Source organism: Schistocerca serialis, chromosome 6 (genome assembly GCF_023864345.2).
Source record: "Schistocerca serialis cubense isolate TAMUIC-IGC-003099 chromosome 6, iqSchSeri2.2, whole genome shotgun sequence".
NCBI classification, from domain to species: Eukaryota; Metazoa; Arthropoda; class Insecta; order Orthoptera; family Acrididae; genus Schistocerca; species Schistocerca serialis.
The window spans coordinates 388,593,441-388,605,849 of record NC_064643.1 but is presented as its reverse complement, the minus strand read 5'-3'; the positions used below and the strand labels follow the sequence as shown (position 1 = coordinate 388,605,849).

Below are 12,409 nucleotides of genomic sequence, written 5' to 3'. Positions count from 1 at the left end.
TGCAAAGTAGTATTCGACAGCATGTACAAACACAAGTGTGCTTTTCTGCTGCTTCGGTACTACAATTTGCCACCTCCTGTGCATTTCACCTAAAATAGGTTTGTGTTCCCCTACAGCCATTAGACTAACATCTTCAGCTACTCTACTCCTTTTGCCAGAAAAACAGATTTCTGGCTCATTTTTCCCTTGGTGGGATGATAGCAATTAGTTGCCTGGCTAGACAAATTCTGTACGTGAGCTGATCATGCTGTCCACTTCCTTTTCGCTTATTTTTCATAGTATAGAGTTGTTTCTATGGTAACATCCACCAGGAAATAAAATATTTAGTGGCACCCTTAAACAGTGTGTCTCCCACGAGCATATATTTTCGTAGTTGTCCAAATTTATTGATTCCATCCATTATTTTGCTATCCTGGCACACCATCAGGACAGGAAATCCCTGTACTAGTACAATCTTTCCATTCCTGTACTTCCTTTCAGCAATGAAGTTTCTCTTAGGCCATTTTTAGAGGACACAGAAGTGACTGGACAGTTTCCCTCCACTCTGCAGCTCCTTTCATCTGAAACTGGGGTTCGCCTCTTGTCAGTATGACATTTCTCTCCATAATTGAGAGTAAACTTTCCTAATGATCTTGACAGTTCCACACATACACACACCCTTCTTCAAAAGTGTTGACATTAATTTCACAGAGGTAAGCAAATCAATCAAATATTTATTGTGTATTTTCTTCATTAGTTGCACCACAACCACTTTACACACTGTCATGTCGCTATTTGTTTTACACCTGTCGATGAAAGCAACAAGGTTCTTTACATATTGATTGAGTGCACTGACAATCACCAGACTTTGTAGCCTCACTTTAATATCTTTATTAGCACATATCATTTCTTTGATGATCTTCTTTTGACAGGAATCATCAATTCATCTACTTACATAGATGATGAGGGAACACAGCTGTTCTTATAGTTCTGCAAAAGCTTTTCAATCTATGGCCGCAGTTTATGCAATTTGTCATATTCTTCATGATTTCTACACTTCGCAGTTACATTGATATTGCATGAATATTCTCTACAAACTTTTTAAACCTTTGCCTTGTCATTGAATCAGCAACTCATCTATAAGTGTGGTTTGGTAAGTACGGGTAAAAATAAGAAAAGTGTTTATTTTGTAAACGACTCACCTCATTTCTCCTTTGAGGGATATACAATTGGTCCAGCGATCCTCCAGCTTCTTCACTGCATCGGAAAAAAGGTTCCATCAAACTCGGCAAAATACTCGTTCACTGCAATTACCACTTTCTCACCTGATGAAAATTTCTTTCCAGCAAGCCAAAGTTCCAAGTTAGGGAACAGGAAGTCTAATGAGTAGGGTATATGAAAACAAAATCAATGCCCAATTCATGCACTTTCACCACTGTTATTGCTGATTTGTGGGACAGTGGATTATCCTAATGAAAGACCACATTTTTGTGGGCCGATCTTGGTCTTTCTTCAACCAATGTTACATTCAAACAATCCAACAATGAAATCAAATAGAGCCCAGTTGTGGTTCTACCTTTCTCCAACTAATCCATGAGAACTGTTCCTTGGGAACACCAAAAAACAATGGCCATCACCTTACCAGCCGACAAAATGGTCTCTGCCTTCTTCAGTGCACTTTCGCCAGCCTTTATCCATTGTTTTCACTGCTGGTTTGACTGGTGTGTAATGATGGATCCAGGTTTCATGATCAGTCACAAATCAGTACAAAAGATCTTGCATATCACAACTAAACATTGCCAGACACTGTGTTGAAAACTTGTACCGGATGCATTTTTGGTCAACTGTGAGCACTCATGACACCCATCTTGCACCCAACTTCTTCATAACCAGTTCTACATGCAGGATATTATGCACTAACTTTGTCAATGGTTTCCTTTGTGGTGACCTCAATTGGATGGCCAGAGCGCACTTCGCCTTTGGTGCTTGTCCGAACACATTTAAATTCATTAACTCACAAGTAAATGGACTTCAATGATTGTACGAAAATGTTTAATAACAGCATGTAAACTTAGTTTTCTCCATTTTCACTCGCAGTCAACACACTGACCAATCCGGATGGCTGTTGACAATGAACTGTATGCTGTATATTGTTGAAATTCTTTATATGATCCTTGCAATAATCATGCTCACCAACTACGATGGTGCAAAAAATGTTTCATTCTTTCATTCAAATTTACAAACATCAAACCATCCTCATACTCTCAAAACTTAAAAAAATAAAGCAAGCAGGAAGTTGTTGATTGCCCATTACAGTGAAGAATTCTATAAAAATTTTAATAAATAGTTTTGTTCACCATGGTTTTTGGTCAGCTTCTACTACTATGATTTTGTTTCATACACAAGTTTCTTTATTTACAATTTTGATATATCTTTCCTTCTTGCTTGTAAATATTCTTCAAATTATCAAAGTAAGAACAGTCTGTGTTCCATTCTTCTTCATTTTCATTTACCAATGTATCGCTACTCGCAGTTGTAAGAAGCACAAATGATTCAGTGTCATGTTCTCACCAGGTGTCTTGCTCCAGAAAAATAGAATTTGAATCACCAGTGAATGCGTAATCTTAAACATTCAGTTCATTGATGGCAGCTTCATCTCCTGTTTCCGAATCACTTTTTTAATGCAATGAAACAAATAGACTATAAATTTCTTCAACATGTTTAGGATTGTAGAGATCTAGAGAATGAGCCACTCGAAAGGAAAGGAATGCAAAAGATAAAGAATGGACGATAAATTCAAGGTAAGCAAGGTTTAGTTTGGTACAATAAATGTGAAATTATTTAATAATATATTGATCTGTGTATTATTTCTGAAATCTATCGAGTTAAATATCTCAAATAAATGTACCAAAATAGATAAACATTCGTTCTAGAGATGTGAAAAAAAATATGTTACCAAAAAGGTAGTGGGATGGATACTCCCTGCCATAAAAATCAAGTACTGAAAATAAAACACATTTTACAACAGGGGACACCAAATAATAAAATACCACAAAAAAAAAATCAAAACAACCTTAGACTAAAGAGCTGAGAAGAAACACACAAAATGTCATGATAATGGCACTCAGAAGCTCCTCTACAGACCAACACTTGGTGAAACAATGCTCCTATGATATCATACAGCTAAAATAGTGGGATCTTCAGATTCCAAATGGTACCCTGTACTGTTCATAAGGTGGTAGCACCATAAATAGGTTGGAATAACATATGCCGCAGTGCCTGCCCCAACTTTCTTGAAGTGAAAAGCATGTTTCCCACAGCCCACAAAAGGATTAATGGGACACATCTTGAAAATGAGAGAAGGGCAAACCTTTGTTCCATAACCAAAACTTCTTCATACTGATTATTTACAGAGGATAGGCAAAATAATGTGAACAGTGGTAGTAATGGGATGGTTATGTTTGGCAGTCAACAACGCAAGTAAGGCACGTGTCGCACTGGACAGTACGTGTTCAGTACAACTAGGCATCAGTGTAGGTTGTTCACGAGGAATGCATACTGTGTATTTGCATTTAGAGGCCAAGTTCAACGTACAATGGAAGATCTAACAGAGTTCCAAAGAAGGCAGATTGTGGGGGCCCGATCAGCTGGAGCATCAGTAACCAATACAGCCAACTTATTCAATGTTTCACAAGCAACTGTTGTTTCAACAATCATGACAGGCTACACAAAACGTGGAAAGATGTCATCATGTAAATGTAACAGTGGGCACAAATCAAAACTAAATGACAGAGATTGTCATATGCTAATACAAATTGTGTCAAAACAACACAAAACTATGGTGGCTAAAGTGACTGCTTAGCTCATTCATGGACGAGCTGCTATTCCAAAACCATCTGAGATGACAACCAATGCAAAGAAGCATAAAACATGGTGTCATCAGAATAAATCCTGGATGGCTGATCAGTGGAAACATGTCTTATGGTCCGGGGAGTCAACATTTTCGTTACTTCAAACATCAGGCCAGGTTTACATCTCGAGAATGGCAAAAGAAGCCTACAATCCTGATAGCTTGATTTCAACGGTTAAGCATGTAGGTGGAAGTGTGATGGTATGGGCAGGCATATCACGGTATTCTGCTGGTCCCATCATTACCCTAAAAGGCTGTGTTACAGCCAGTGATTATGTAAACATTTTAGGTGATCAGGTGCACCCCATGATCCAAATATTGTTCCCAACAATGATGTCATATTTCAGGATGATAAAGCCCCCATTCACACAGCCAGGACAGTACAATCACGGTATGAGGCAGCTGAACTGCAGGGTCTGCCGTGGCCAGCACAGTCCCCGCACTTGAACATTATCAAACCCTTGTGGTGCTCGCGTCGACTCTGGAGCAGATTTCCGCCTCCCTTGTCGCTACAGGAGTTAGAAGAGGTTCTGATCGATGAGTGGCATACCATTCCACTGAAGACTTTATAATCATTATACGCTAGTATTCCATGAATAATTGCAGCCGTAGTACACGCAAATAGATGTCCAACCCCTTATTAATAAACCATTCCCAAGTACATACAGGTGTTAACACTATTTTGTCAATACCCTGTATGTGCTATATTAGAAAAAGTGATCAGAACATATGTTGAAAACTGCTAATATTTCTCCACCTCATTAATTCCATGTGCACTGAAGAATGATCTGAAAATTATTGGTTTATGGCACTGATGAAAGATGAGGCTGTGATTGAGGCGGCCAAGCAATGGCTGCACCCAATAGGCAAAATAATTATGAACCAGATACAAAAATATGGTACATAAACATGCAAGTTAGGTTTATAAACTCTGAAGCTGATTATATAAAAATATGTAATTCCTCTGTCATAAACAAATCTTTAAGAAAAACTACACAGAAAGCCTGACAGAGCACAAAATTAATAGATAAGACTGGCTCCCCAGGGCAATTTACCATTTCTCAGCATATTAACAAAGGACAGCCGTGGGAAACATTATTATCACAGAGTGTTTGACATATCAACTAAGGTCTCCAATGAGTAGCCATGTTCAGGTAATTAGGAAGGCAAACATGAGTAAAATATCTCCCTTTGACAGTGGTAAAGAACAATCTCATTAGAGCAAGAAATTTTATATAAGATACATTTGAGTTCTTCTGTCTTACTTTGGACATACAATAGCACTCTTAAACAGCTTTAGTCCTTACTATTCAAAATAAGATAACAATCTTTGTTGCAAGTACTCCAAAGAAATACATAACAACTCTCCTGTAACAACTCTACATTTCCTACTTTTTATCATGGCTTATTAAATGTTCATACAAGAAATTGCAACACTCAGACTTGCATACTATATAGGTGGTAATGTAGGATGGTGAGCTGGAAACTAATGCCTCCAAATTTTTTATGTGAAAACTCTTAGAGCTTTTTAAATAAAACAAACTTCATTCACGTTCTGCACCTTTACTCTCCATATCTACATATTTATTTCTCAACATAGTCTGCCTGGCAACGGGCACATTTTCCAGTCGAGAGACCAGCTAGCTGTTACCGTCACTGTAGAATGTTTCACTCTGTTGCCATAGCCACATCCTCACCTCTGCTTGCACTGCTTCATGCTTCATCACTATCAAAGTGCAGTCCTTGAATGTGTTCTTCAAGTTTGGAAACAGATGAGAATTAAATGGGGCAAAGTCAGGATTACATGGAGGATGACTGATGACAGTGAACCCAACATGTCGGAATGTTGAAGACGTCATAACGATTACTCCACATGTGAACGAATTCTTCAAACGCGGAACTCAATTACAGCATGCTGTTTCTCAGGCACATATACAGTTATGTTAAATACTGCCATGTTACACACAACAATTCAGAGTCCTCCAGCAGCAGAGGGTCGCAAGTACGCAGACATGAACAATAAAAATTTAGAATGTTAATAACATTCATTTTATTCAAAAAGCTTTAAGAGTTTTCACATAAAAATTCGAAGGTATTACTTTTCTGCACGGCCTCGCAGACGGGTAAAAATAGTAATAGTTGTGTTTGAAAGACACTATAGAAGGAATTCACGAAGTACTCCTTTACTTTTATAAACTCGTCACGGTTTCTAATCAAAAACATGTAAACAGGTAAAACACTGAGAGGCAAATGACACAAACCCCATTAGGTCATCAACAAACTTTTCTTAAATTACTACTATTCAAAATTTTATATTTGTTTGGCTTGGTACCAAACAGTAAACTATACAATAATTCTGTACAGCACCAAAATTAAAACTGTCACAGAAGTCCCTAAAATACTTAAATCATTACATTGCATTTAACTAGCAAATGTGATGATGGACATCTAAATTTCTTGTGCAAACAAACAGCTATAATAAGAAAGCAATATACCTGTGTAACAAATTCTGCCTGGCATCGATTCTTAACAGCTTTAAGAATATATGCTGCCATGTTCATAGCCCTAGTGTGCTTGTGCCAGTCCCCCAGATTGTAATCATTCAACTTGCTTTTCACAGCATTCAGTGCTTCTTTCATGTGCTGCAGACGGTCTTCCTTTAAATAAATGATAGATCACATTGGTAACAAACATAAACATGGATGTACTGTTTGAGTTACAATAATGGGTATGAAACTGTCAACTCAGTTTTGAACACAAAGCCTGTGTAGATCTGATGTAAAAGGCAGGAGCCAACATAATACAACTGCAAAGACATGAAGTCACCCCAGTTTAGTTTACAAGTAATGGGCTAAGGTTCAAGGACGTTTTCTACACAACAATGTAAGTAATCTGAAGTTTGCAGTCTGAAGCATAAACTCTGCTGTTATGATACAAATAAAATAACATAAATACAGCTAAAAATCCATAACACTTTGGTTGACAGATCAATGATGAAATAAAGATGAGACAACTACCTTAGAAACACATTAATATCTGCTGGAAATTTACGTAAGTCAAATCTTGGTAGCAGCTATAGCTTGGTTAAAGTAAAATTCACATTCAACCTTTGACATGAATAGTCTAATTGGGATTATGTGCATATACACATGGTTTTAATGTTTTAACTTACTTTTAATGCACTGAAGAGGTCCACACAGCGATCAAAATTGGATTTGCAATAGACATAATTTATCACTGATTGCTGTAGCCTTTACTACATTAAATAAATACAGTTGCTGGGTACATCTGCTTCCACATGGAACCTGTCAACCTGATAATCACAGGACCATAGACACTAACATCACTGATCTTCAGGAAAGAGTGACACCAACATCACTGATCTTCAGGAAAGAGTGTGATCAAGTATTCAACACTTAAATGTCTTAAGCATGTGTGTAGCTCTCAGGCTATAAGTGCTTAAACGTAAAATCAGAAAATTCTTTTTGTCACTTTTACTCTAGTGTTAGAACCATGGCAAACTTCAAAGATAAAATACAACTTTTAAAAAATCACATTTTTGACAATCTGGAATCCACATACGGCAGGGGAGGGTTCTACAACTTAAAGAGTTTTTAATATATAGAGCAAAATACTTTAATATTCACTTTCGAAATCCAAAATTAATCGCATTCTTCTAAAAGAAGATGGTTGCCCAAGGTCCTCTCAAACTTTGTTGAGGGATAAAGGGGTATGCAGGCAAAAGTAAATATGATCACATTTTATGTGCTTTCTTACAATGAGGAGCTGCCATCAGTGAGTCTTAGCCTAAAAGCTGGCCAAATGCCAAATTTTACAGTTTAATAATCTAAGTGGTGGATTGCCTCTTTTACATTTTAAGTGTGGTATGGGCGTAAGTGACCATTTATGTCTTCCGTCAGCTTCTATTTTGTGCCTCCACTATCAATCCAGATTTCAAATTTAGCCTTCCCATGTGTTTTGGAAGTTGCTTTTTGACACTGTACTCAGTATCTCTCTTCTACTGCCATAAGGTCATCTTATAAGCGATACAAATGGTAACCTGTTTTCTGGCTTCCTAACTACTGGATCAGCCCAACATAACTGTTTCTTTTTCATTGCCTCCACAATACTGTGGTATTCATGCAGCATCTGAAATTCTTCGTTCTTTCTCATTCTTCATTCCTGTGATCACTCTACCACAAAGAGGACACATTTCTTTTTATGCAGTTTTCTTTCAATGACCAGAAGTTTTTTTTTTTTTAATTTTTTTATCTTTCTTTCTGAACTTTAGGATCTCACACCAGTGTAGCAAAGTTGGAACAATGACTGACCAGTAGAGGTAAATTTTGAAGTGTGAAAAGAATGCGACAGACCTATACGCTATACATCCATAATTGTACTAGGAGTGCACAAACGTCCCAAACAACTGGGACAGACAAATTATGTCCATTTCACAAGCACTGTGGCTCGCACATTACTAAATGTTTTGACATGCTTTGCACTCAGCTCACCCAGCTGTGACAGCCAGATAACCTTCAAAAACAATGCTGAGAAGCATCACCAGTTCTTTAAAAGTTTACATGCTGTCTCTCAATTCCAGCACATTAAAAACAGTATGTGAACTGTTAAAAAAGGCATTTACCATTATTCCCAGCAGGAAATTGAAAACTGGTCTTTTCTACCCACTCCTTCTGACCCCACGCTGTTAACTGTGACTGAACATATAGTTGCTGGGAAGTTTAAAGAAGAACATACAATTGAAATTACACTTTTAACAAGATACTATATGTTGCAGCTTATTTTATAAGGACCTGTAGACCTTTCACTACCTGAGATAGTACCGAATCTAGCTACCACATTGAGAAAATTAAGTTTTTGACTTCATCATTTGTCTCAACTGTTGATCTCAGTGATTGCTCAAATGTAGTTGGAACCTGGTGTGTGGGAGCAGTGCTTCAAGCAAATTGCTCTGGTGTTGTTTGCATAATGTCTCCTTTTGGAGACTTAGAGACTCCCATTGCTCACCATATCTTTAGCAGACCACCTTGTTTCCTTCCAAGATCTCCCCCCAACCCCGTCCACTTGGTTTCCTGTGCAACCAAAGGTTGATTGGAATCATTTACAACTTAATAAATATCTGAAATGGTATTTTCTTGCTTGCAAAGCAGCATAACAAAAGGCTGATGGTAGAGGAAAATCTTACAACAGTTCTGGAGCTACATCGCATGTTCAATATACAAACATTCTCTGAGGGGCGGGGGGGGGGGGAGGGGGGAGGGGGGGAAGACGCAAAAAAAATTATAATGCAGAGTCCAGTGGTAAAGGGACCCATAGCATACGGTGTCTATCAAAATCTCCATGACGATGTTTGTTTAGAGCAATATTTTGAAGCATGTGCCATTAAGTATTCTGTAATTCTATCCTCTTAATTGTAGCAGTATATAGGGCACCCTCAGGCAATCTTGACCTCTTTTTGAAGCAGTTTGACTCGCTCTCGCTTCATCTATGTCATAGTACTTGGAGATTTCAATATCAACTTCCTAACACACAGTAGTGGGAACTCAGATCTGGAAAATTTTATGTATAGCTACAACCTTGTCCCAGTGGTCAACTTTTCCATCAGAGTTAACTTCTAATTCAAGAATCCTAATAGACAACATATTTGCAGACCAAGGAAATCAGGGCAGTATCACCATTAATAAAATACTGGAATGAGATTTTCACTCTGCAGCCGAGAGTGTGCTGATATGAAACTTCCTGGCAAATTAAACCTGTGTGCCGGACCGAGACTCAAACTTGGGACCTTTGCCAAAAAGATATGTCAACTATTGAAGTAATATTTTCATTCACAGCCGACATATTGAAATGCCTTCATAAAAAAATGAAGCCAGTCAGGATCTCTCTAAGGCTTTTGGTTGTGTGGATCACAAAATACTGGTCGACAAAGCAAGCCACTATGGTATTAGAGAGGCAGTGGGAAACTGGCTACGTAGCCAGTTTCCTACTGCCCCTTTGATGCCATGGTGACCTGTCAACCAATATTTTGTGATCAACACAACTGAAAGTCTTAGAGAGATCCTGACTGGCTTCACTTTTTTATGAAGGCATTTCAATATGTGAGCTGTGAATGAAAATATTACTTCAGTAGTTGACATATCTTTTTGGAAAGCCAACTATCACTGATGACGTTAAAATTTTCAAAGTGCCTCACAATTCTGGAATGCAGTAATTTTTCACAAACTTTTGCAAAAATGGCCAAACGAGAGGTGGGACAGTAGACAGTGACTTTTTGTGTCTCCATTCTTATGGAGTGGCTTCAATATGGCAAATGTCATTCCATCCTATTTGAATGATAGGAAGGAAAAGTTAGTTCCTGATAAGAGCAGCACATCGGGGCAGAAGGTGGAGTCTAACTGGGGCACTGTATTCCATGAAGTCCCTCAGGGATCAGCCCTCAGTTCACTACTGTTTCTGATTTATATAAATGACCTACCTTTGTCATACACAACATGCAAGTTTATTATGTTTGCCGATGTTACTAGCATTGTGATACCCGATAAACAGTTCACTGACATAGAAGCTAAAGCCAATCAATTACTTTCAGAACTCTTAATTTGGTTCAGAGTAAAGCCACTAAACACTTCATCTTCGCTCATGAAGTCCCACAAGAGATTCCTATTTTACATACAGTCAGCAAATACAAAGAGTACATTGTAACAAATTCGCAGGTCTCCTCGTAGACAGTAGGGTCAGCAGGATACATCATATTCCCGAAACCATAAAATGTTTGTCCTCCACTACATTTGCCATTAGGACAATCTCACAAATCTGAGATGTCAGTGTCACAAAATCTATTTATTTTGGGTACTTCCACTCAGTCATGTGCTATGGAATTATTTTCTTGGGAAATTCACCTTCATAAAAAAAAAATTTTTTAAAAAATATCTTGGAACAGAAAAAGGTGGTCTGAATAATGTGCACACCCAAGAACCTCCTGCCGTAATCTGTTCAAGAAGCTTGGTGTACTTATTATTACATCCCAATATATTTGTTTATGAGTTTCATCATTGGCAACCAATCCCATTATCAAATCAATTAAATGTTCCATGATCACAACATGAAGAGGAAGACTGACCTCCAGTGAGAGATAAAAAATCTAACTCAGGTGCAGAAAGGTGTACAGTACTCCAGTGATTAAATTTTTAATTTACTGCCAAACTCCATCAAATTCCTATGTAGTTACAAAGCATTATTTAAAAATAAACTGAAGATACATTTACTTGAAAAAGCCTTTTATTCATTAGATGAATTTTTTGATTAAGAAGCATAAAATGTGGATACATATATTCAGTGCACGTTTGACAGGTTTTAAACAACATGTGTTAATCCTTGTTACTTTGCTTATTTCTTCTGTTGTAGTTTTAAATTATGTACGTTCCCCACTACTGTTTTTGTAAAATAACTTATTTTTTCTGATGTAATATTATATTACGTACTTATGTCCAATGTCTGCTTTTGTAAAGTGACTATTATGTTCTATGCAAGAACATTTGTATGTTCTTAAAGTTGTTAAACACCCTAGCGTTTGATGTACATTAAAGGATCTAAGGAATATGTATAAATAAATAAATAAATAGAAAAGAACTGGGAGGGTGTGATGAGATTAGTGGGGGTCTCTTGGTCAATTTATTCATGAGGGGGCACAGTCAGTTATATTATGATGCACTTATGTTATTACAGTGCTTTGTATGATGGGGGGGAGAGAAGAGGACAGGTTTGTATATCTACAAAGATGGCTACTCCCCTGAAAGCCATCTTCCCATTGAAGTCATACTTTCTGTCAAGAGGGTAACATAGCAGTAAAAGAGCATGAAGTGATTTGAAATGTTGTGCTACCAGATACAAACACAATGGTTTAAGCTGTTATCAGTTTTACTCCCCTGACATCAATCCCGAACTCATTTGTAGTCTGCTTTAATATATGAAACACCTTACAAGCATTTTCTTCTATGCCCACCATACTTTCTTACTTTTTCACTAAAGTGAAATAAGAGTGCTTATCAGGGGGCTTACCAATTCTCTCATGCAAACTTTACTGTCATTATTAAGCATATACCTCCCTTTGGCATCACCCTCCATGACCAATGAAAAGTGGTCAGATAGTCTTTTACTCATTCTTTTCAAGTCTGGTTGTTCCTCATAATTCTTCTTCTGGGGATGTGGTTGGGACTTGACATGCAATACATAATGCATTTGCTGATTGATTGCCTGGAGTGAGGCACAAGCGGCTTTTGACAAACTTTTACTTCTGACAATTCCTCATGGCATGGGGCAGACAGTTAATTTTGTCACTGGTCTGTCATTGTGTTGTTACTAATGATTTTATAAGGATGGGCTGCACAATTGGTAAAACAATGATGTATAATCCATTTTTAATGTTGTTTTGACCACTGCAGCAAATGATGAGATTCAAAATTTTTAAGACATATATACTTTGTGTTTCTTTAATATATTTTGTTC

General features: G+C 37.5%; 1 protein-coding gene across 4 annotated transcripts in view; it reads right to left on the bottom strand.

Annotated features, from left to right (window-relative positions):
• LOC126483832 (cap-specific mRNA (nucleoside-2'-O-)-methyltransferase 2) overlaps positions 1-12,409 on the bottom strand; it is a 296,880-nt gene that overhangs the window by 192,995 nt on the left and 91,476 nt on the right. For all 4 annotated transcript variants that reach the window (XM_050107032.1, XM_050107034.1, XM_050107033.1 and 1 more), the window contains one exon: positions 6,385-6,546. In XM_050107032.1, coding sequence (XP_049962989.1) covers positions 6,385-6,546 — 162 coding nt within the window. The remainder of the gene's footprint in view (positions 1-6,384; positions 6,547-12,409) is intronic.